This window comes from Budorcas taxicolor, chromosome 19, assembly GCF_023091745.1.
Source record: "Budorcas taxicolor isolate Tak-1 chromosome 19, Takin1.1, whole genome shotgun sequence".
NCBI lineage: Eukaryota > Metazoa > Chordata > Mammalia > Artiodactyla > Bovidae > Budorcas > Budorcas taxicolor.
This window is the reverse complement of record NC_068928.1, coordinates 31,549,472-31,575,898: the sequence shown is the minus strand read 5'-3', so window position 1 is coordinate 31,575,898 and position 26,427 is coordinate 31,549,472. Positions and strand designations below refer to the sequence as shown.

General features: G+C 45.4%; 1 protein-coding gene across 1 annotated transcript in view; it reads left to right on the top strand.

Annotated features, from left to right (window-relative positions):
• Nucleotides 1–3,711: 3,711 nt before the first annotated feature.
• Nucleotides 3,712–26,427, top strand: part of HS3ST3A1 (heparan sulfate-glucosamine 3-sulfotransferase 3A1) — an 82,055-nt gene continuing 59,339 nt past the window's right edge. Inside the window, exon 1 of the mRNA XM_052658564.1 lies at nt 3,712–4,310. Coding sequence (XP_052514524.1) covers nt 3,712–4,310 — 599 coding nt within the window. The remainder of the gene's footprint in view (nt 4,311–26,427) is intronic.

Genomic DNA, 26,427 nt, shown 5'->3' with positions numbered 1-26,427 from the left:
GAAATCTTGGCCATCTTTCAGGGCACATCCAGGAGCTGGATATGAATCTGGTGAGTGGGCAGCACTCAGTCATTCGCTGGAACAGTGTACTGTTGCATTCTAAAGAGTGTGTGCATGTTTTGTCTCGTGGAGATTACAAGCCCCTAAGACCTGTGTTAGAGAAGGCAATGGCAACCCGCTCCAGTACTCTTGCCTGGAAAATCCCATGGACGGAGAAGCTTGGTGGGCTGCAGTCCATGGGGTCACTAGGAGTCGGACACGACTGAGCGACTTCACATTCACTTTCCACTTTCATGCACTGGAGAAGGAAATGGCAACCCACTCCAGCGTTCTGGGGTCACACAGAGTCGGACACGACTGAAGCGACTCAGCAGCAAGACCTGTGTTTCCCCACATGCAGGACATCGGCTGCTTGCTCATCCAGATCCATGTCACCCCCTGCTTCTGCTCCAGGAGGCTTACCTGGAGAGCTGACATCAACAGGCTTCCAAGCTCTCTGGCTTCCATGATGGTTTGGCCACTGTGGTGCCAAACACATGCTGGATTTTGAAGACTTTGTATGAAAAGAAAGAACATAAATGACTTCAGTCATTTTTATATTGACATGTTAAAATCTCATTTCTAGGTATGTAGGAGAAGGCAACGGCACCCCACTCCAGTACTCTTGCCTGGAAAATCCCATGGACAGAGGAGCCTGGTGGGCTGCAGTCCATGGGGTTGTGGAGAGTCAGACACAACTGAGCGACTTCACTTTCACTTTTCACTTTCATGCATTGGAGAAGGAAATGGCAACCCACTCCAGTACTCTTGCCTGGAGAATCCCAGGGACGGGGAGCCTGGTGGGCTGCCGTCTATGGGGTCGCACAGAGTCAGACATGACTGAAGCGACTTAGCAGCAGCAGCAGCAGGATATATTACTAAAATTAACTTCAGCTGTTTCTTTTTGCCGTGTTTAAGGTGGCTACTAGACATTTAAAACGACCTGTGGGGCTTGTATTCACGGCTTATGTTTTATTTCTAAGGTACAGGGCTGCCCTAGAGCTAGATATGGTGTGAGTGGTTCTGAGAACCCCAGTCTCCTACACAGGGTGTGTGTTTAATACCCATGTAAAGGAAATACCTGTACTTGGAATGTGAAAGCCATGTTGGAGCTGAAGCTAGAAGGGAACTTGGCCACCACCATTTCCAGATGGGAAAACCCAACCATGTTTGTAAACATTTATGGGATTGCACATGTTTTCAGAATAAGTTTAAAATTATGTTCTTCTTTTTTTTTTTTTTTTCTGGTCTTACTTCTGCAAGTCAGACTGAAACACCTAGAGATAAACTAAAATATATTAAAGCTCAACTAGATTGTTGACATCCAGTATTAGGACACAATGAGGCATTAAAGCTTGGCAGGACTTATTGCTCATCCTTGTAAAAGCTCATTGCTTTATGGCAGCAGAACCTAACAAACTCTTCACCAGTGGACAGAAAAGGCTGGGATTGGCACTTCATAAACAGAAAACCACCTTCAGCCCTGAGTATTTATCCAGCTGGCACACATACAGCAATTCCACCCAGGCACCCAGAGTCAGAAACCGCCAGATCGCCCTGGAAAGGTTATAAAGACTTCACTTCCACGTCAGATGGAACGCGGGAAGGCAAGCGGGCCAAGTTCCCACACTGGGTAGCAGGAGCCCCCCCGCACCCCAGCTCGGCGGCCGCGGCCAGCCCTGGGCAGCACCCACCGGACGCCCTGAAAGCCGCCCGCATGGCCTGCAAGGGTGAGGGTGAGGTGGCCAGGCTATCGCCCACATTGCGGGGCATCCTGCTGAGACCAGGAAACCAAGAAATCAGGAACAAATCGGATTGGAATTAAAAACCACCTCATGCAGGTTCCACGGGCCACCTCCCTCCATTAAACAGCAAGGCGATTTGTAGGCCTTTCTGACCCGCTCTCTGAGGAGCGCGGGGAGAGGATGTAGGGTCAGGGGGGGCAAGCGAACCAGGAAACCGCTGCGGGAGAAGACATTTAACTCCTCACTGGGGCGCGCGCACGCTCGCGCACGAAGTCTCACACACACACACACACACACACACACACACACACACACGTACAAACAACACTAAAAGAATTCCTTCATCAAAAACTGGGCCTATGGATTTGGAATCGGAGTTGATTTCTTTTAAAAAAATTCTGAATTTCTCCATTTGATTCAGTTATTGGCTCATTTCCTAAGAGGTTGGTCCTTTCCAGGTCCAGGGAAACTTTGATCATCCTAAACTAACATTCGGGAAACAATGAAATGAAAAAAACTACAAAGCACCAAAAGCTGCTGCGGGCAGAAGGCTTCGCCCAGGAGTCCGCAGTGGACGGCAGGGTAGGTAGGAGGCGAAGCCGCAGCGAAGGAATCCAGTTCGCCCCGGACAGCCGGGGGCGCGGCGCGCGGCACGGTCCCGGGAACAGCCGCCAATGAAACTTCCGAAGGTTCGCGGAGGTGGGGAGCTGGCGGCTCCGGGATCAGGACGGAGCGACCCTGGAGGGAGGGACCCCGAGGACAGGCATCGGAGGGGTCGGGGCTGCGCTGGGCTGAGTGGCGTCGGAGTTGTTTGGGAGCCCCTGATGGAGCGCGGGCCTCGCGGGGTGGAAGTCAGGTCCCGGGGATCCGGCCCCCGCGCCTGCCGGTCAGAGGTCCCAGGAGCCGCCGCAGACGCGGCCTGGCTCCGAGGGGGCGAGGCAGCCGGCTGGGGTGGGGGGGGGGGGGGGGCGGAGTAGGGAAGGGGCGTCGCCTCGGTCGCCCCCGCCCTCTCCGCGGTCATTGGGCGGCCGCCGCGGGGTCCGCGCCACCTTCTCTCCGGCGCACCCGTCCGCCCCCCCGCGCTCCTCCGGGGGCTGGTCCGGCCCCGGCCGCTGACGTCAGCGACAAGTTTGCTGCCCTCGGAGCTCCACGTGTGGCGGCGGCGACTGCCCGGGAGGCGGCGGGGAGGCGGGGAGCGCGGTGGCCGCGGCTGCAGACGGGTCCCGCGCATCCCGGTTCAGCCGCGCCGCTCCCAGGTGGGGCCGAGAGCCGCCGGAGCGGCCGGGCGCGCACGGGGAGGAGCGGACGACTGGGCGCGGCCCCTCTGGCTCCCGCTCCGGCAGAGGGACGCGGGGGACCTCGCCCCAGGGCCGGGAGCGCGCACCCAGGCGGGCCGGGGACCGAGCAAGCGGCGGCTTGGAGGCGCTGTCCCCACCGCGGTCTGGAGCGCGCGAAGCCCAGTGGCCCGGGAGCCGCGCGTCCGCTCTCCGGGACCGAGCGAGGGATGCACGATCGCTGAGCTGGGACGCGCGCTGAGAGGCTGCTCCGGCCCGGGGCTGAGACGCACTCCTTCGCCACCCGCCGCCGAGATCCCCGTTCCGGCAACTCTCGGGGACCTGGGGCGCCGAGCGCGGCCCCGGGCTGAGGACTTGGGCGAGTCTAAGACGATGGTTTCTTAAGCACGGCATCACGTCCCCCTTCCCGCCCCCTCGACCGCCCGGAGGCTGGGATCCCGCGCGCGGCTCCGGGGCCTCCACCTCCCGGAGGAGCCCCGGCTGCTGCCGCCGGGGCAGCTCGCACGGGCGCACGGGCGCAGGGCGATGTGGCCTCGGTCCAGCGCGCAGGAGCCCCCGGCGGATGTCCCGGCACCTGGCGGAGCCCCGGCCTAGCATGGCCCGCGCGCTGCGCGACGTTGCCTCCGGCTAGGATGGCCCCTCCGGGCCCGGCCGGCGCCCGCCCCACCTCGGCCGAGCCGCTGTCCCGCAGCGTCTCCCGCAAGCTCTTGCTGGCGCTTTGCTCCCTGCTCACGTCCCTCTACGTCTTCTACTGCCTGGCCGAGCGCTGCCAGACCCTATCGGGCCCCGTCGGGGGGCGGTCGGGCAGCGGCGAGGAGGCAGGGACCCCGGGCCGCGGCGTCCTGGCCGGAGGCCCGGGGGAGCTGGCCGCGTGGCCCGCGGCCGCGCGAAGGAAGCGCCTCCTGCAAGTGCGGCCGCGGCCGAGGCGCCGGCCGCCCTCCCAACGAGACGACCGCGAGGAGGCGGCCGGGGAAGAGGAGCCCCCCGGGCTGGCGGGGAGTCTCGGCGGCTCCGGGGCCGGGAGCAGCGTGGCCGAGACTCCGCCGGGGACCTTGGCCCTGCTGCTGGACGAGGGGAGCAAACAGCTGCCGCAGGCCATCATCATCGGCGTGAAGAAGGGCGGCACGCGGGCGCTGCTGGAGTTCCTGCGCGTGCACCCCGACGTGCGCGCGGTGGGCGCAGAGCCCCACTTCTTCGACCGCAGCTACGACAAGGGCCTCGCCTGGTACCGGTGAGCGGACGTGGGGCAGGGAGGGGGCGGCCGGGGCTCGCGGAGGGGGCCCCAGGAGCCCGTGGCGACCCTCACCGAGTGCATCTCCCTCCCAGAGTTCTTCAGTGGGCAGAGGGTCACCAGTAGCTGTCCTTAAGACGAGAGGTCTTTCCCCCACCCTACCTCTGTCTAAATATGGCGAAATATTTAGTACTAAAGCCCTGTATTTTCGATTTGCCATATAGACATTATTTCCACAGTAAAGTGGAAGAGGGCGGGGGGGGGGGCGGTGGATATTTTGGCCTTAGAGATATTTTTCTTCAGTTTGTCGGATTCCTTTCTCCCCAAATAGCCCATCTTTTGATTTTCTCCTACTCTGTGAGAAGGAGAGAGAGAGAGAGAAAATGTCCCTGCCAAGTTAGAAACCTGCTCACCAATTACTAGATAAGTAACCTAGTGAGTGGATCCTTTCCCCAAAGAAACCTGTTTCTGTTTCTCCTTTATCTTCTGGGCGGTTCCCTGGGGTTAATGCAGTCTTTGCCATCGCCTATTTATTTACTTACGTTAACTCTTTGCCAGAGAATTGTCCTGGGTGGTAAGTAATATAGATAATTGTTCCGAGTGGTAAGTAATACAGACACTTAAAGTGTCGGAAACTAGACTCTAGGTTTGGGGGTATGTATGTGAGTGTGTTTTAAAAAAGGCTTTGTTGGCAATAACTTTTGTTTAGGGCAAGGAAATTGTACAAAATGCCTTCTGTATTTGTGGAAAAGAGTACCTTTTGTCTCTGGTCTGGTAGAAACTTTATTCTAAAGATCTTCGAACAATTCCCTTTATAAATGAGGTAGCCGAAATTTTTGTTAAAGGAAGAAAAGTGGAGGAAAAATAGGAATTTTGGTAACGCTGTGAAAAAACCCTCCTAATGCAGTGTAGGAAACAAGGGTGATTTAGATCTTAATCTTAAATTTGCCAGTCTTCTCAAATTCAGACCACCTTTAATAACAGAATAAGCCAAACTCGAATAAATCTTAGTGTCACCTGGGTTTTGTTTGCCATAAAATATTGGTGCTTTTTTTCTCTCCTCAGAGCATAAGGAAAAATATGCTGGAATTTCCCATTTTCTAAAGTTTTATCTTGTTCATTAAATGTGCCTTCTCCTTATTATTTTAACTGAAATGATACTACAAAAGTTACAACACCATTTAAGTATATTTCAAAAGCCCACTCAATTAGCCATTCATCCCCCAAAGAGAAATGGACATGATGTGACAAGTTTATTTACTTGAGAGTCAAGCACAGGAAGCAAATTTACAGTAACCCAACTCAGGAGAAAACGGTTTTGTCCTAAAAGTCAAACTTGAACATTAAACATGTTTCAAACAGTAACTTTCCATTTGTTGGAAAGAAAAACAAACAGCCTTCCCGTGCTATGGGATATATATCATTTAAAATCATCAGCCACTTAAAAAAATCCCCTTGTGTTTCTGTCATTTCTGTTGTATCCTCTGGGAAGTTCTTATAAAAATGACCTGTTGAATCTGGAAACAACAGGTCCTTCTTCTTAGCACAAAGGCAGCTCTGTTTTTTCCATCAAGGACACAAGAAAGAAGTGATTAAAGACCCCCTAAAACTCTTATCTAAAGCAGTTTGCATTGAATGCGGCCCAGTACATGGCTGTAAGTGAACACGTTTCAAGCCGACTGCCCCAAAACATCTAAGACAATGTTGGACTCTGAGGTGCTTAATGTATAGTGAAATATTTAGTACTAACCCCCTGTATTTTCGTTTCGCCACATAGACTTTTTTTTCCACAAAGTAGGATTGTTTCTTCCTGTTTCAGAGATGAATATCTGAGGGTACAGTATATCCAGAGAGCTGGATCTTATTTTCCGTGGACCTTTCTGAGCTTGTGTAAGAGAAGGAAGGTTTCAAGGTAACTAGAAACACAAGTTGGTTTTTTTTTTTTTTAGAAGGGAGGGGCAATTTAAAAAAAGAAGAAAAAGTCATAAACTTTTAGGCTGCTTTCTTGCTTGGAAACTGGATGCATGCTGTAGAGTAAATATCTCCTTGGATTGTTTACTTGGGTAGAGGAGTTTTAGAAAGCAATTTATGGTGGTTACAAACATAACTGCACAGTAGACTTCATGGTTTGGTGAATTTAATTTTCTAAGTGTTGGAGCAATGTCTTTGTTTTACCATTTGCAATGGTCTTTTATTGGATGCATAAATTTAAGTTTAACTCAATTACATGGAAAACTCTTATTAAAAAAGTCCAACCTATCTATGGAGGCTGGATTATGCGATTATTTAATGAAATTTTGCCACAGTTCTCTTTCATCTTGGTTCTGAATTTGAATTTAGATGTTTGTGGAAAAGACTGAAGACTTAAACATGAAAAAGAAAATCACCTACAACACCATCTATTAGGCACGTTTTAGCTCTTGTGTTTAGCCAGTATTTTAGGTAAAGGGATTCCTTTTAGACCTTCCTGATTCAGTCCCAAAATTGTAATATAGGATTTCTAACACACACTTATGAAATGCCACCCCCCTCCCCACACACACAGGAACAGAAAGAAAACCCTATTATTTGAGCCCTGAAGTGAGTTATTCCAAGCAAAAAAAAAATAGTAATCTGTACAATATTTTTTAGATGCTCATTGACATGGGAGAATCATCTAAATCTTGCCTTGTTTTTTCACCCAGTGAAGTTTCTCTCCATTTGCCAGAATAGTTTGTTGTGGCAGCGCCCCCTACCGTCCTGATGATGGCACAAATGTGTTGCTGATGGGAAGTTGGGAGAAAAATCTCTTGGAAATTGAGTTGATAGTTTAAAACGTTTGTTGCTGGGACGTGTCAATACATTATTTCTCTCTCTATGGAAGAAAATTAATTGTACTTTTTTAAACTACATCCCAGAAATAGTGTAATCAATGGTTTCTTCGTTTGGACAAGTGTGTAGCAAAGCTTAAGAAAACAAGTTTATTCAAAATCTCTAAAAAGGGAATTATTCATATTGATTTAAAATGTCCGAATAGTACTCTCAAATCAGTGAAACGTAGGGACATTTTAGTATGTCAGGGAATTTGTTAATGATAATTTAGGAAGCTTCAGTGGAGTTTTCTGGGTATGAAACTCCGCCCTGATGGGGTTTAGAAAACATTCCGCATGACTTAATTTAGCCGACATGCTATCAAGGACGACGACAAATGTCTGGCTCACGCATCACGGGAAAGCAGTCTTCACCATACTGTGTCTCCTCGTCCATCGGATGTGTGGCGGGTTCCTCGAGAAAAGTGGGGAATTATTTCATTAATTTCAAAACTTTAAGATTTCTTCTGAAAGCTAAGACCAGACACCTCTGCTGTAGTTCAAGACCAGGTGAACTTGGAGTTCAATAAGAACCCCCCTCGCCCACTCTGCTTGTATATTTGCACCAATTATAATGTATGGTTATTTTTCTCCTAAAAAGATACCTTAGCTTTTATCTTACCTCCTAAGATAAAAAATACCTATTTATAAAGTATTTAAAGATACGTGTGTGTTTATACATACTATGTATTTATATATGTATGTATATATAAATAGTATGTATATACTATGTATTTATATATGTATGTATATGTTTGCATTCTGTAATCAGTCTTTTATTTTGGGACAAGATAGTTAAGTGTTCGTTGTCTAATTTCTTATGCTAGCATATCTCATTCCTATATTTTGATTCAGTTTTTTTTTTCAGTGAGACTGGATGATTTTCACAGAGAAAAATGTTGCCAATATTATTTTACTCTATAGCAGTGGTCCCCAGCCTTTTTGGCACCAGGCACAGGTTTCATAAAAGACAATTTTTCCACGGACTTGGGGTGGGGGGGTGGTTCCAGAATTATTCAAGCATATTACATTTATTGTGCACTTTATTTCTGTTATGGTTAGGTCGGTTCCACCTCTGATCATCAGACTTTAGGTCCCGGAGTTTGGGGACCCCCGTGTAGTATCCAGGAAGATCAGAGGTGACTCAGCTTGGAGTTCAGGAGATGATTCTTTCCACGGCTTCAGAATGTGAAGCTCTCTGGCCCTTCCCTATCACGGCCTTGTTTATCATCCCCGGGAGAGGCAGGCTGAGCAGAGGCACTTTCGGTTCGTATCGGGGGTGATGGGCGTCTCAGAGCAGCTGGGAGCAGCTGTAGAGCACCCCCGTGTTCGCTTTCCCACCCTTGTGAGCCACCAGCCCTTCTGCAGGAAGGGTGGGGGATGAAATTTGAGCCACAGAAGTCTGGCCACCCATGCAAGGTCCTGGGGGCTGCCGTCCAAAGAGGCCCTGTGTCCTCAGAGGGGAGTGAAGGACCTTGGAAGGGATGAAAGGTTGAGGGGGGAAGAGGGGAGAAGCAGCTTTGGGCACTGAGTCCTGTGTCTTTGGAGGGGGAAAGGGCATCATGTCTTTCATTCATTTGCTCCCAGGAGTCCTCAGTGACGGGACTCGTTCCGTTGAGTGGGAGATTGCAAACAGTGCCTTCGAGACGCCTCATGCTGCCATTTTGTTTTGGGTTCATGCCCTGGTAGACCTCCCCAGCAAGAAAAGTTCAACAGTCTCGTCTGTGTGTGTGTGTGTGTGTGTGTGTGTGTGTGTGTGTGTGTGTGTGTGTGCACGCGCACTCAGGTTTGTGCATGAACCCACATTCAAGAGGAGGCACCCAGTAGGTGGAGAAAGTGATAGAACTGATAACAGGAATGTTACTTAGTGGTTAGGGAACTTCTGAGCAGTATCAGACTCAAGTGAAACAGGGTCTAGGATATTCAGTCCAGCCATTAAAACAACAACAGCAAAGCCATGCTTGGTACAGCCTAGAGTGGGAATGCCTGGTGTGAGTGATTATTCACTTCGAGCGATGAGCTTCATCACATGCTGATAGAGCGTCTGTGAAGCGCACGGCCATCTAGGAGCGAAAATCCTTTTGTCATCTCCTGCCTTCCCTAAAAAAAAAAACCTAAAAACGCTCTGGCCTAAATATTTGTCTCATGGAAATGTCTGTGGATGGGCCCAGAAAGAGGACATGCCAAATCTGTGTTCTGGAAGGGTCATGAGAACAAAATAAGCTTTTGCAGTTAATGACAAGAGGGAGTGACCTTACACAGGCCAGAAGCTCCCGTCTTAGGAGGAGAGTGTCACAGAGCAAACAAACCCACTTGATATAAACAATGAAGGCTTGCCTGTCTCTATGGGATGCATTTGAACAACTGTACATCACACTTACCATCCGGTTGCTGGGTCGGAAACTTCATAGAGGTAGCGCTTTTCCTTAGGGAAAAGCTTTCCCTTTCTTCACCAAGGAACAGGAACTTAGCTGATAAAGAGCTTCATTTTTCTGTGTGCTTCCTAGTAATACTGGCCTTGAAGCTTTGAGAAAGTTTGTTTCTCCTTAAGTGATGAATCCTTATTGTGGAAATGAGGTTTCTTATTAAGGCATATGCCTTTAATATTATAACCAGAGTAAATTGCACTTCAGTAATATTCTGGCTCCCTAGTCTTTGCGTTTGTAAGAATGTCTTTAAAATGTTTGCCAGCACTTTAAAATCTTTGCTAATTTGATACAGTTAAAAAGTCTCTATGGGCATAGGGATATTGATACAGTTAATAAATAAGCCTATATGAAATAAACTTACATGAAACCAGAACCTAGAAATTGAGGAAATGCTGAGTTCAGAGACCTGAAGCATACTCCCAGCTGCTTGCCTCCAGTGGTACAACTTCTGATTTTTTTACATCACTCATGTGGTCTTGACTGTCACATTTAATCTGTGACCCTTTGAAAGCTGTATTCCAGAAGTTCAGATTTGCTATCGGGTGGCTATAAACGTGGGCTTCCCAGGTGGCTCAGTGGTAAAGAATCCACATGTCAGTGCAGGAGACCCAGGTTCCATCCCTGGGTTGGGAAGATCCCCCGGAGAAGGGAATGGGAACCCACTCCAGTATTATTGCCTGAAAAATCCCATGGACAGAAGAGCCCTGGCTGTTTACAGTCAATGAAGTCCTAAAGAGTGGGACACGGCTTAATGAGCAAACACGCGCATAAGGCGGTAAATGTTTAAAAAAAGAAAAGAGGAAATGTTTAGTAAGAAGGAAACTTAATACTTGACGCTAGGCTTGTGATATTCTTGCAAAATTTAAAAAAAGAAAAAAAAATCCTGTTCAGGGACTCTTGAGAGCAGCCCACTTTGAATGTGACATTTAGCGCCACCTAGTGGGAGGGAGAGTCAGCAAGGAACCCAAAGGGCTGAACCTGGAAAACTTCATCATGATCAGAGTATATTTGGTCTCCCTGTCTTTAAAAAACAAAAAACAAGGAGGGAAAATCATGTTGGGTAGCACTTACAGCCTCTCTGCCTGAGCCCACTTTTTCAGGCAGGGAGGTTATCCTTTAGAGAGAAATAAAAAAGACCTGCCTTGACAATAAACCTAAAAAACAAGGTAGAAGTGATTAGGAGATTTGTATTAGAAATGTGCATGCCTGAAAGAAATACCATATGCCCCAGATTAGTTTTGTTAGTGTGTTTTGCCTCTGTTTCTGAAAACCAGCTTCACATGAAAATACTTCCAGATGATTTTTATTTCAACATCAGTCATGCAGTCTTATTTCTTCCACCCTGTTGGACAGGGTCTTGAGGAGGGTCCCAGGATTCTTATGGGGTGGCACCCAGAAGCCTGTTTAACCCTTGACATGCCTGAGATACACTTTGGAAGATCTATCCGTGTGAGACAGTCTTATAGGAAGGTCATTTCAGAGTTTCCAGCAGGAGACAGCTTCCTGTGAAGCTGTCCAGGGCCTGGGGAGCGGGGTGGGCAGGTACACAATACTATATATAAAGTAGATAACCAGCCATGGACCTACTGTATAGCACAGAGAACTCTACTCAGTATTTTGTAATAACCTATATGGGGAAAATACCTGGAAAAACAGATACGTATGTGTATCTGAATCACTTTGTTCTAGATTTGAAATTAATGCTACATTGTAAATCAATTCAACTCCAGTTTTTTTTCTTTTTTTTTTTTTTTAAGTAAGCATGGGTGGTAAGGGGCTTATAGGAATGTTACAGTGGAGGAACCTGGCAGACCCCACCCAATCCAGGTGATGTGAGTGACATCCCCTTGTTTTCCTATTGAGATCTATGTGTGTGTGTGTGTGTGTGTGTGTGTGTGTGTGTGTGAGTCAGTCAGTCAGTCAGTCATGTCCAACTCTTTGCAACCGCATAGACTGTAGCCCACCAGGCTCCTCTGTCCATGGGATTCTCCAGGCAAAAATACTGGAGTGGGTTGCAATTTTCTTCTCCAGGGAATCTTCCCAACCCAGGGAATCAAACCTGAGTCTCCCACATTGCAGGCAGATTCTTTACCATCTGAACTATCAAGGAGGCCCCTGAGATCCTGTATCCCCTGGTGCAGTGCAGGAAGAAAGGCTTCATGTGCAGGGTTGTCTGCCCCCGCCAAATGCTCAACCCCCGTCTGGTCATGAGAAAACTTGAACGTATGGGGCAGCCACAAAATACCTGAGCAGCATTCTTCACAAACGTCCCGATCGAGACTAGCAAAGTAAGGGAGCGGACAAAAGAGACTAATTACTAATGAGCACGTAGAATCTGGTACCGTCCACTGGGTCCCGGGAGTAGAAAAAGGGCGTTGATGAAAAACTGAGGATATGTGACTGGCGTGTGTGGTTTAAGTTCATGGTGTCATAGCAAGGTTAGTTTCCTGGTTTGATCCTTTACCAGGGAAGCTGATAACCTCGGGGGAAGCTGTCTGGGTGAAGGGGTTTCTGAGAAGTTTCTGTACTGTTTTGTTTACAATTTTCTTGTCTAGAATGATCCCAAAACCAAGGGGGAAAAAGCATCATTAACAAAGAAGGCAGAGGGGTGGGATGAGGGTTCAGGAAAGGTTCGAGAGGGAGGGACTATATATGTACTTACAGCTGATTCAGTGTGTTCTATAGCAGAAACTAACCTAACATTGTAAAGCAGTTATACTCCAATTAAAAAAAAGGAACAGAAAAACAAAAAGAAGGCAGAGGGCACGAGGGTTCATTCTGAAACCCTCTACCAAGCGAGCCCTTTGCTCCTCTCCTCCCAGCTCCCTCCACCCCCCATCACGCCCCCCAGCATGGGCTAGCCAGCTCCCCTCCACGCCAGCACCTGTTGCTCTAGACATGCTGATCTTTCCCTCAGCTTATTTCATAATAAAGTTGGCTCAGGGCTCCCCTTCCTTCTCTCTTGTCTCTGAAGCATGGGCAGAGATGGTTTTGTATTCTTTTTCTGTTCTTTGTGGCTGGCAAGTGTCACGCCACAAAGGTGTAAAGTCACCCAGCCCTGACTGAAGCCCTCTCAGGCTGGAGAGCAAAAGCTTTGATGTTGGTGATGGGTTTTTGAGGACACAAAGGGCTGAAGTGGGAGTCAGAGGAAAATCTGACGTGGGCATCTGGCTTTGTCTGTTGTTGCTTCCAATCAAGGAGGAGGAGTTGTCAGGGGTGGGGAAGCTGGTGATGTTGGTTAGAGGGATGGGCAGACCTGTGCCTGTTGGATGTGCCTTAAGCTAGGATGACAACACAGTCTAGATTTTAGGGGTGAGCTTAAATATTCTTTTTTTAAAATACTTATTTATTTGGCTGCACCAGGTCTTAGTTGGGGCAAATGGGCTCTTTAATTGCAGTATGTGGGATCTAGTTCCCTGACCAGGGATCAACCCCGGCCCCCTGCATTGGGAGCATGGCGTCTTAGCCACTGGAGCGCCAGGGAAGTCCCCTCAGTTTAAATAGTCTATCTCCTTACTTGACCTTGTGCTCTAACCTTTGGTTTAGACCCTGGCTTGTGAGACCCACTGCAGCAGCGATGCAGATCTGGAACAGCTGCAGGTGTGAAGGCGAGGGAGGAAAGGAGAAAGTCCAGTTTCCATAGTGCTGGAGGGCTGGACCTGGGCAATCTGGGTGGTTCTTCCTGCTGGAACAACTAAGCCTGGGATGCCAGTGTTGTCAGACTCCAAGTTGCCGTCTGGGCAGCATGCTGGCGTTTTCTGCTTCTGTTTTTAAGCACACAGTTGTGCATTGGAGGCTCTGACTTAATAAAATTATGAAAATCTGCCTCAGAACACTCCTTTGATAGTTTTAACAAAATATCAAATAAAAATTACATTTTTACTAAAGCAAAACAAGAAAACAACTCTGGCTACATCTCGAGAGTCAAAGAAGATAACAGTATTGCCTCTTAATCCTTGACTCACTTACCTTGATTGAACCTGTTTTATGAACCTGTGTCGTGCCAAGGACAAGTTATTAAATGCTTGTGTAGATAAAAATAATTTCTATGCTTTAATGCTATTCTGGGCTTGTTTGGCATTTTTCCACCTTAGGTGGCATACACTTTTCTTCATGCAGTTTGGAACCTTATAAATATACCAAAATATTTGAGCCTGCAATGTACATTTGATGAAATGTCATTTGAGTTTCTATTTCATTTATCTTCACTCTGATTTTTGTTATTTTCTTCCTTCTAATAACTGTGGTGGTTCTTCTTTTTCTGCTTCCTTGCAGGGTAAAGTTAGGTTGTTCATTTGACTTTCTTGAATGCAGGCATTTGTCACTATGAACCTCCCTCTTAGAATTGCTTTTACTGTATCCCCTAAGGTTTTGGTGTGTTTCCTTTCCATTTTTATTTGTCTCAAGTTATTTTCAAAATTTACTTTTTGATGTCTTCTCTGACTCATCGTGTTGTTCAGTCTCTACATATTTGTGGATTTTCTATTTTTCTTCTTGTCACTTATTTCTAGCTTCATACCACTGTGGTCCGAAAAGACACATATCATGATCTCAAGCTTCTTAAATGTGTTAAGACTAGATTCGTGGTCCAGCCTATGACCCACCCAGGAGAATGTTCTGTGATGTTCACAGAGTTCATCTGTAGGCATATCAGAAATCCTGAGCCATCCAATTGATTTATCACCCATCCATTATAATATAACAATCAGCATGGAGGAAAACAAAATCCTCTTTATTTAGTGGTCCAGATGAGCAAATTTCCTCCTTCTAAATGGCTGCATGGGGATGCCAAAATATTGTCAGAAATATAATGAGAAGGCGGCTGGCTGCTCCTAGAAGTAGGGGGCAGGGTGAGTTGGTGGCTGTACTCATTCCTTAAGATCTTCAACCCTGTTCTCTCTTTTGACTGTGGGAAACCCGCAACCATCCTGCCCTGAACATGGCTGAGTCATCGCCAAAGTCCACCTTACTCTTTTCTGAAGTATTTCAGATTGACACTTTTATTCTTTAGAAGTGTTAATACTCCCAGTCAGGCCATAGCCCAGTTTTTACCCCCCAGCACTCTTCTGTTGATCTTCATTATTGTTGTTATTAATAACTTTTATCTAATTATTCTGCCAATTGGTCATTAGTAGTGCCAGGCTCTATACTATAGTGGTCAGGTCATTGCCAAATAAGACATGACTGTCGATTTGCATTTCTTTGGTTCTAACAATCAGAAACTGTAAAGAAAATTGGAATTAGAAGGTATCTTAGAGATTGTTTTCTGCCTATGAAAAAACAGGGTGCCTTGCCTAAGATTAAACCAAAGACAAGCACTCAGAACTTCTATTTTTCATCGTAAAATTCTGAAGACTACAACTGGGAAACCATTGCTTGCTCTGAATTACGTAAATTTTATTTTGGAGGATTTATATCAATGGCAAAAATATTCCAGAGAATGGAACAATTGATAGCATTATTTTCTCTCCTTCCAAGACTGGTGATTAAAACAGTGAATCAAGTTGAGTCAGTGATCAATTCATCTTTGCATTTCTGGCTTTCATGTCAGATGTTTTCACCAATATTTTGATGCTTACAGATTTTGGAACCCAGCTAGCACCATTGGCCTATGGATCCTAGTAAGTAATTTGTTTTATGGTTGTTACCTGTTTGTAAAAGATTAGTGGGAGAAATCCAAGTACAGACAGGAGAATGTTTTCTTTTTCTCTCTTGAGCATTTGGAGTAGGAAGTGATCAATCAAATTACAGGAATAAAATTCCTTTCCCTTTTTCAGAGTTCTCATTTGGATTAGAGCTCTCCTTTCAATAGGAAATATCAAAGTTGCCAGGCTGGTTTGAGTGACAAAGTCAAAAATGGTATGTTTGTTACGGTCATAAATCTTTGCAGATACTCATTACGCTCAGGTATTTTTAAAAGGGAGCTGGATTAAGCTGCAGTGAAAGTTACATTCCCAGAGCTAACTGCTCCCCTCCCCTCATCACCTTCTTAACTGAAGCCATGTTTGCTCCCAGTGGATGCTTTGAAAATTTCTGGCCCTACAAACAGGCTGCAGTGATGAAGCGATTTCGTTTTACAAACAAAGCTGTCGAGTAAACATCTGGCATCTGGTTCTTTTTCTTAATTTTCTGCTGGACTTTAATTATTCTTGTAGTTTTCTTTCATCAAATGTTGTAGGATATTTTTTCTTTTTTAAGAAATAAAGGCTGCTTGTTTTTCTTTCTAATGAGGTCTTTCTCTTTCTTCTTGCTATAGGAGGACTTGAGATTACAACAGTATCTGTTAAAAAGGCTTTCCCCAAAGCCAGAGGGTCTGCTGAAATGCCCTGCTAAGGTTTAATGATGGAAAGAAAATACATTTAATCTGTTTCATATTTATACCGGGTGAGGTCATGGGGAGCTAATGCTTGTGATGAAAATTCTTGGGGTTTTCAGGTGCTCTTGCTCTGTGGCAAAGGGTGGCAAGTTGGAAGCAAATATTGGAGAAACCACTTCTTGGCTCCAGTTGACAGTTAACAGGAAGGTAGACTTCTAATTTAGAGAAGGCAATGGCAACCCACTCTAGTACTCTTGCCTGGAAACTCCCATGGACGGAGGAGCCTGGTAGGCTGCACTCCATGGGGTCGCTAAGAGTCGGGCACGACTGAAGTGACTTAGTAGCAGCAGCAGCAGACTTCTAATTGACATACCCTCTGATTTCTCTAAAGAATCTTGGGATATTGATTTTTTAGAAACCAGAGTGAGAAATAATCAACATATTCAAAACAAAAACTCAGAAAGCCCAAAATTCTGCAAAGAATGGAGTAAATCAACCTCATCTGACCCAGAGCGGCTGCTAGTTTTTAACCTTTGGCTTGAAGTGAAGATCCGCGTCACCAGCAAAAATCTGGTGTGTACTAAGAGTTTTTCAAACTCTGAATTGCAAGACATTGGTGTATAATAAAGCCAATTATTATTTTTTAATGGAAAGGGTTATAATAGCATAAAATAGGAGAGTGAATCCCAGGTAGTAACCCAGGCAAATGTTACCTTGACAAACTTGCTTCAGGTATGAACACAGACAAGTAGATCAGGTGTGTGCAGGAAGGTTGGAGATCAAATGTACTTGTCAGTAGTGGATCTCGTTAGGAAAAACTTTGAAAAACACTGGCCAGTGTGAGCAGAGGTCCTGCGTGAAAAGACTGCAGTGAACATGCTGGGGGTGTCCCTCCAGAAACTCACCTCACTCTTTGTCCACCTTCTGACTCTGGGCCCTGGAACTTTACCTGTCACAGGAGAGATTCACTATTTGTTTCGTGAAACAAAAATGATGCCTTAGGTCATGGGTCAGCAGTTTTTTTCTGGAAAGGACCGATAGTAAATGTTTTAGATTTTGTTAGTCAGACGGTCTCCATCACAAGTATTCAACTCGGTTTCTTAGCAGGAGAGCAGCCTTGTTGTTTTTCAGTCACTCAGTCGTGTCTGACTCTCTGCAACCCCATGGACTGCAGCACGCCAGGCTTCCCTGTCCTCCACTGTCTCCTGGACTTTGCTCAAATTCATGTCCATTGAGTTGGTGATGCTAGCCATCTCACCCTCTGCCACTTTCCTTTTGCCTTCAGTCTTTCTCAGCATCACGGTCTTTCCCAATGAGTGGGCTCTTTGCATCAGGTGGCCAAAGTATTGGAGCTTCCTTATGTAAATGATGGATGTGGCTACCTCCCAATATGTAAATGAATGGGCTTGGCTATGTCCCAGTCAAACTGTATTGACCAAAACAAGCCTTTGGTGCACTGGACATGCTTTTAAGACTTCTAGGACAGGCTAAAAGCTTCATGTATGTCCCTGGACCTTCCCTTACTTTACTTATGTAACTCTCAGGTGAGTATCCATCATGAACACTCATGGGAGGTGTTGAGGATGCGTGATGTAGCTGATGGACTCCCCACAAGGTATCACTCAGAAATTACAGCTCCTCTTGGCCAGATGAGGCTAGAAGAGTCCATCCTGGGAGTGACCTTTGGGAACTTTTTGACATATGCAGACTTGTGCAGGACGATGGCATTTCATGTAAAGATGATTCATGTGCTCAATGACAAATATTTTACTTTAGAAAAGCCATCATATAAACACATCCAAGCTTTGGTCTTTTTTTAAAATATAAAAACAGTTTAATAATGCATTTTGCTGTTTCCTTGACTTTGTACTTGAGTATGTGTTTAATTTACGTCTTCCTCCACGTCTCCATTTGGATGGCTGGGCATCCTGTGATGGGGTCACTTGACTTCTGTCCTGAAATGCATTCCCACCCTGTGGTCTCAGCCAACAGTTTGAGTTTGCAGGTGAGGAGTGAGACGTCAAACTGGGATCAAAGTGTCGGGAAGGATTTTTGAGACTATTTCATGGCATGTGTAGGGAGACTAATAATATTTTGGTAGAAGCCAATATGCCTGAAATATTACAATTTCAATGCATAATCAACAGTAAAACATTATCAATGAGATATTTTGCATTTTTCATGCAAAATCTTCCAACTCTCAGATGCATTTTATTTTTTAACACTTTATTTTTTAATTTTAAGTTTTACATTTTTTAGTTGTGCCACATGGCACGTGGATTTTAGTTCCCTGACCAGGGATTGAACCCATGCACCCTGCATTGGAAGGCAAATTTCTAACCACTGCACCACCAGAGAAATCCCTTTTTTTTCTTTTAATTGCAGATTGTGCTCTTTGGATGGATACTTAAGGCTTCCTGCGTTAGTTTTTGCACACAAGTAGCATCTGATTGATATTCCTATTTAATTTTCTTCAACATTCTGGGAAAAGTGCAGTGGCTAATTTCCAAGGCAGTGTTGCACGAGCCTATTCTAAACTCCGTTCAAGGGCAGAAAGCAAAATAAACTTGCTTTAAGAATCCCTGTATTTTTGAAAACTCACTCAAAAATTCCCTGAAAGAATGAAGATCTTTGAATACTTTGTGTTTCCTCTTACCAACACTGAAATTCAAAGTTGCAGCCATGGATATTCTTTCATTGTTGACATCTTCTTTCTTCTCGATGAATGCCTAATAGTGGACATTGTAATGCTTCTGATATTTTCATTTTCGCTGGGAATTTTGGTGATGATGAGAAAGCATTAAAAAAAAGGGAGGGGAAGAAAAAACTGAGAAAAGCAAACCAACGTATTCCTACTGTTTGACTCACAAATTTGTTGCTTGTGGGAAAAAATTATTTCTGTAGTGTTCATTTCTCATGTAAGTTGATGGCAGTCGTTTCTGTCTGATTTAGAGGCTCATGGAGAAAGGACTTGGAGGACATTGCAAGTTGAAAATGGCTTAAAATAAGGATACTCGAGTATCTAAAGTTCAGAAGCTATTTTCATGGCATCTCTCTAGGTTTAGTCTTGGAATGTTGTAACTAATTAATCTGTTTCACTGTGGTGGTCCTTTCCAGGTCACTCAGAAATTGAGGTGGGGGGCCTTTAAAAAGCATGGTGATGGATCCAGGGGATCAATTTGGAGAAGAGGAGGGGAGGGGAGTGTGTGAGACTTGCAGAAAACTGTGGCAGCCCCCTGCAACGTTCTCACCCGGGAAATCCTGGGGACAGAGGAGTCTGGCGGGCTACAGTCCCTGGGGTCCCCAAGAGTCAGACACAACTTAGCAACTAAACAAAAACAATAAGAACAAACAAATTCCGTTCCTAGAGAGTTGAGATTTAGTACAAAGTCTGTGAAACTCAAACAGGAACTGAATATCACGAAACCGAATCCAGTCACACCATTCTGAGCCTACGGTGCCCTCGAGGGCTTCAGTTCAGTTCAGTTCAGTCGCTCAGTTGTGTCCGACTCTTTGTGACCCCATGAACTGCAGCACGCCAGGCCTCCCTGTCCATCACCAACTCCCGGAGTTCACTCAGACTCACGTCCATCGAGTCCGTGATGCCATCCAGCCATCTCATCCTCTGTCATCCCCTTCTCCTCCTGCCCCCAATCCCTCCCAGCATCACAGTCTTTTCCAATGAGTCAGCTCTTCGCATGAGGTGGCCAAAGTACTGGAGTTTCAGCTTTAGCATCATTCCTTCCAAAGAACACCCAGGGCTGATCTCCTTCAGAATGGACTGGTTGGATCTCCTTGCAGTCCAAGGGACTCTCAAGAGTCTTCTCCAACACCACAGTTCAAAAGCATCAATTCTTCGGCGCTCAGCCTTCTTCACAGTCCACCTCTCACATCCATACATGACCACTGGAAAAACCATAGCCTTGACTAGACGGACCTTAGTCAGCAAAGTAATGTCTCTGCTTTTGAATATGCTATCTAGGTTGGTCATAACTTTTCTTCCAAGGAGTAAGGGTATGCAAATGACTGCATGGAATCTTCACTCAGCTAATATCCTGATTAAAATGAAACCAGTCACCCCATAGCCATCTGCATTAGTGCAACAGAACTGGAGAGCGTTTCAGTGTGTGGCCAGATTACTACGTGATTGCAGCAGTGGAGAAAGTAGAACGCTTGAGGGAAAGAGAAAGAGAAACACTTTAGAACGAATGCCTCAGAGGCCACCCATAAAGGGGCCTGGAGACCCACGTGGAGGGGCGTGAGCTGGGAAAGGTGGTTCAGGTCTGGCTGGTGGGCACCCTTGTTCTCGGCAGATTCCTCTGGGGATTTTTGTGTGTCACGGCACGATTCATGTCCGACAGATTTGTAAGTGAAGTGAAAGTCACACTCTGTCAGCGTGCTTGCTGGGATGACTGTCCGAGACAGCAGAGCTGAAAAAGCGGGTTTGGGGAAAATATGACAGAATGTCAAATGTGATTTCTTGTAACAGATTATTGATTTCTTGGGGGGAGGGAACAGGAAAATCATGAGTGGCATGATATGATGTGTGAACAGAGATATACAGATGTCATAGGTGATTATTATGAAGTCCTTGCAAATCCTGAGAGCTCAGTTGGTAAAGAATCCACCTTCAATGTAGGAGACCCCAGTTCGATTCCTGGGTCAGGAAGATCCACTGGAGAAGGGATAAGCTACCCACTCCAGTATTCTTGGGCTTCCCTTGTGGCTCAGTTGGTAAAGAATCTGCCTACAATGTGAGAGACCTGGGTTGGAAAGATCCCCTGGAAAAGGGAAAGGCTACCCACTCCAGTATTCTGGCCTGGAGAATTCCATGCACTGTATAGTCCTTGGGGGTTACAAAGAGTGGGACACCACTGAGTGACTTTCACTTCACTTACGAATCTGTTGTACATGAATCATGCCATGACCAATCCCCTGATTGTTATCAAACTACATCAATGGAGATACACACACACATATATATATATATATATATATATATATATATGCACACATATATATATATATATGCACACATATATATATATATAATATATACTTGTGCATCCTGGAACTCCCAGATGTAGAGATGTTTGTACCAGCCCCTATAATATATATATATAGGGCTTTCAGTTGGCGCTAGTGGTGAAGAACCTGCCTGCTAATGTAGGAGACAGAAGAGATGTGAGTTTGATCCCTGGGTTGGGCAGATCCCCTGGAGGAGGGCATGGCAGCCCACTCCAGTATTCTTGCCTGGAGAATCCCATGGACAGAAGAGCCTGGTGGGCTACAGTCCAGAGGGTCCCAAAGAGTTGGACACAACTGAAGCAAGTTAGTATGCTTCAGGGCTAAGATATACAGATGCATCTGCATATATCTAAAAGTCTGTATTGACATATAGTTGATTCACAATGTTGTACTAATTTCTGCGATACAGCAGAGCAACTCAGTTATGCAAACGTATTCTTTTCCATTATGGTTTATCATAGGTACTGAATACAGTCTCTGTGCTATACAGCAGGACCTTGCTGTCCATCTATTTGGATAGATTGTATTTTGACTGTCTTCTTGCAGGCATGTTTCTCCTTTGTTTATACAAAAAAAAAAAAGCAAATAAAAGTTCATTTTAACAGCTCTGTTAGTACATAGACTTGAACATGGGACTTCCATGCAACTAGTCTTATAGTCTTAGCACAGTTTTAAAGGTTCAAGTGAAATGGTTCAAAACAGGAAGTTCTTAAAAATTGCATTCTCATTAGATATGTAAACAATTTCAACACAGTGATGTGGGTGTCTGACTTCTGATTGCCTCTTATCAGAACTTAGTAGGATATGCTAGCTCAGTTTTTGAAAGCGTGGGCAAAATCATTTTCCGTAAAGAAAGTACTTTTCATTCCTCCCCAAGGCCTTACAGATCTGAACTGTTGAACTCAGACTTGAGTAATGATGTCCTATACTTTGCCAAACAAGTCGTTTCCCCGTTTATCACATCCATCAGAAGGGGAAGTGTCCTGCAGGACAAACTGTTTCCCAGGAAAGGCCTTTTCATGTGTATGTGTCTGTTTTCTTAAGTCAAGGTAAGTTGAAAATCAGAGGAAAATTTCAAGTTGGCTTCCATATCGTTCGCAGGCGATGTTCACGAATCTGAGTCTATGGGTTGTATTCTGTCTGCACCGAAATGCTGAGACATTAATTAAAGAGGAATCTATAATCACAGAAAAATAATGCAGACTGTTTAACAGCACCCGATCATGTAAAAAGGATGGAAATAAGGCATAGTTGCAGCTTTATTCGACACAGCTGCAACTAAATAAAAAATATGTTGTAAATATTTTTTTGAAAACTTGAAAAATTTAGGCTCAGAACAGTGTGACTGAATTTACTTTTATTGTATTTAATTCCTGTTTGAATTTCACAGAGTTTGTACTAAAGCTGTCTCTAGAAACTGACCTTGTTTGTACTTATCCCAAGATCAATTATTAAGAAATAAGTACATGATGGTAAAATCTCATATTAGCATTGGAAATGACCTCTGAGTCATTTGGCCCAATACTTATCTGATAGACTGAAGTTTATTAATATTAAAACGGCCCCATAGCTACTCTGGTCAACAAATCATCTCCTGATACATCTTAAAACACTGATAACGTTTATGTGTGCTGTCTCTCAGTGGTGTCAGACTCTGCGACCCCCTGAACTGGAGCCCGTTGGCTCCTCTGTCCATGGAGTTTTCTAGGCAAAGAATACCAACTCCAGTGGATTGTCCTGACTCAGGGATCGAAGCTGTGTCCTGCCAAGGCAAGTTCTTTACCACCAAGCCACATGGATTGCCCTTTCCTTCTCCAGAGGATCTTCCCAGACCAGGGATTAAACCCTCATCTCCTGCATTGTGGGCGGGTTCTTTTCCACTGAGCCACCGTGGAAGCCTTAAAGAAATACTGCTGCTGCTAAGTCGCTTCAGTCGTGTCCGACTCTGTGCGACCCCATAAACGGCAGCCCGCCAGGCTCCCCCGTCCCTGGGATTCTCCAGGCAAGAACATTGGAGTGGGTTGCCGTTTCCTTCTCCAGTGATGAAATTGAAAAGTGAAATCAAAGCCGCTCAGTCGTGTCCAACTCGCAGCGACCCCAGGGACTGCAGAACCAGGCTCCTCCGTCCATGGGATTTTCCAGGCAAGAGTGCTGGAGTGGGGTGCCATTGCCTTCTCCGGAAAGAAACACTAGATGAATGCAGAAAAGTGCCCTCAGCTGAACTGAGTCGTGTACGTCTACGTGAGTCTACGTACACATGCAGATACGTGCCTCTCCTACCCACCAGCCACCTCGGCTCAGCTCCAGTTCTGACCCACATTCATCCGTGTCTGGTCAGCAACTTTCTGTCGCGTTTTTGACAACCTTCCTTCAACACTTCACAATAACTCCCAAGCTGCAATCTTCCCAATGCCTACTTCCATGGAAAATACCAGGGCTTTTTCAAGGTTGAGTGTCATATTTATTGTTGTATCTATGAATTTCTTAACCAGTTCAGGTGTGAAAACTCTGCTACCCTTATTGTTAGGTTCCTACCTTTCCAAAAAGCGTGCCCCGATAACGTTCGAGAGTGTTGTACCCTTGTTCCGTTTTCCACATAAGCTCTGTGGTTTTTATGATGTGATTTTCTATAGTGGAGGATCTGGGAATGTGTACCGTGAGTTACAGCACAGCTGATTATATACCATCACAGAAAATGTTAGCAGATGTGCTGCAGACGAGCTTTGTACCAATCTGATGTATTTTTTCCTCAGGCATTTTACTGTGTATCATATATTTTAAAAATTTTGTTGGTCTAATTAGACTCAGGGCATATGTACAATTTGTTAGGAGTTTTATCATTTAGAAGTTTAATATACACACTTTCTAACTACCTTGTTAGACCTTTGATAAATATTGTAATGACTTCTAAGTCCTCTTTTAAGAATTCGTCATAATTTACTTATCATTTAGCCTTTAATCACTTTTTGCTCCTGTTCTGCTGCTCCTTCGTGTCCAGCTTTTTTGCGACACCCCTGGACTGTAGCCTGCCGGGCTCCTCTGTCCATGGGATTTCGCAGGCAAGAATACTGGAGTGAGTTGCCAATTCCTCTTCCGGGGAATCCTCCCCACCCAGGGGTCAAACCCATGTCTCCTGTGTTGCAGATGGGTTCTTTACCCACTGAGTCTTTAGGGAAGCCCAGTTAATCACTTTTTAATTTGGGGCTATTTTACACAGTGCTTTGATGGATATCTTTGTGGAGCTTTTTGTTATATTGAATCCAGCTTGTTTGGCATGAACTCTGAGAAGTAGAATCACAAGGTCAAAGGCTATTAATATTTGATACATATTGCTGAATTGATTTCCAAAATGATGGTGTGAATTTATACTCCTGGCAGTGTTGTACAGGTAGAAATGTGATCAAGTTTCACTGTTTCCAGGATTCTCAAACACAGAGAGAAAATTCCATTTGAACAAGAAGACATGATCCCTGCACCTGCAGGATCAGATGCTCAAAACTGCTCTCTCGTTGCCTCTGCTGGCTCCTACCTTGTTCTTAGCGTCCTGGCTTCTTTTAAATCTCATTCTAAAGTGTCCAGGAGTGTTGTCGAGTCCTTTCAAATCACCTCCTGGAGACTGAGGTCCAGCTGTCCATCCCCTGGGAAGCCTGCTCCTGAACCCTTCAGGTGATGACCTGGGACAAGTCCATTCCCCTTATTTTCTTAAAAAAGGGGATTTGACTCAGTGTTTTCTGAACATATTTGGCCATCTTTAGAGACATGTTCTCAAGGAATTCACAGAGGTAAGAAAGAAATGGTGAAGGATGAGGAGAAGGGAGATGAAGGCAGATGGAAAACATCTATCCCTCCATGACTTAGGGGAAGATTGATTTGCAGAACAGCATTTTGTTATGAAACATTTCAGTATAAAGTTAAAAGGATTTTATAGTAAGTGTCCATCTACTCACTATCTAGAGTCTATTTTTAACATTTTTTAAAATATTTCTAGTAATTAAAAAAAATTTTTTTTGACCACACCATGTGGCATCCTGGATCTTAGTTCCCCAACCAAGGATCAAATGTGTGGCCCCTGCAGTAGAAGGTGAAGTCTTAACCACTGCACTGCCAGGAAAGTCCCACTGTGCTTGTTTTATCCCATATTTTTCCGACGACTGTGGATTCTCTTTTGTTTTCACAATGCCTCAGGGCACAGCGACTCTCCTCAGACACCACGGGGCTCTGGGAAAGTTGGAGTAGTTTTAGCAGTCACTGAAACCATTGGAGTTGGCATACTGGTACCCAGCGCCGTCTTGGATGCCCTCTGAGGGAGATTTTCTCCCTGCAGTTTCATAGAGAAGTGCTTATGCTAAAATAATGCATCAGCTGCAGAGTGTAAAATGTAAAACTGAGGAGACTGGATTAGAAACAACATAGGATCTGTAGATCCACATGAGCCAAGGTCATCAAGGCCATCTCACTATAGACATTCCGAAGTTGCCACCACACAGAGTATGCGGGTGGGATTTTTTTCTTTTGGAATTCCCCTGAGGACCATACAACTCACAAGAACACTGGCTTTATTGCTCTGGGAGGCACACGCTAGTTAGACTAGTGACGCTCGTCCTCCAAGCCACTCCCAGGCTCCACTTTCTCCCGTTAACTCCAGCTGTGGCTCTTGTTCTCATGACCCATGAGCTTGTGTGGGCTGAAGTCACGAACCCTAGCTCCCTGGGTTTGCAGACATCTGGGAGAGAGCTTTGATGACAATGAGCTTCTCTTGGCTCTTTGTGCTGCTGAGCAACTCACCATCAAATGCCCATGTCAGCCTTTCCTTCTCTGTAAAACATGGCCAAGAATTTTTACCTGGCTCAAGTTAGAGGGTTGTTGTGATTTTTTTTTTTTTAAAAATGAGATACTTGGGAATCCCAAACTCCTGTAAATATATGAAAAGTACATGGGGTAAAATGATTTTAAATAACAGCTTGTGATACCGACGGAGGAGGGCTTGGCAACCCACTTCAGTATTCTTGCCTAGAGAATCCCATGGACAAAGGGCTACAGCTCATGGGATCACAAAGAGTCAGACATGCCTGAAGCAACTTAGCACAGCACACATGATACTGAAATAAAGTAAGGCAAAAAGAAAAAAAAAAAGATTAAAAGAAGATACATTAAATGCTAGCATGCTGAAATTAAGTACCAGTGATGATTTCTCTTCCTGTTTCCAAAATTGTTTAGACAGTAAGTCCCCTACAGGGGAAGCTTCAAGCTGTGGGCTTTCAAAGATGGGGACGTGCGTTTCCACGTCCAGTCCCATCAGCTGGTTGATGTGTCCGGAGCACGTTGTCACGTGCGTGCATCCTCTGCAAGTGGCTGTGCTTTTGTGGCCTTCACTGTGCAGCGCTGTGTGAAGTACAGTAGCGCAGTATCTTCATTGCTGTCCCAAACTTCCCAACAGAAGCAAGCGTAACAGCAGTGGTGATGTAGCTGCTACTGCTGTCCTTTTCAAAGTATGG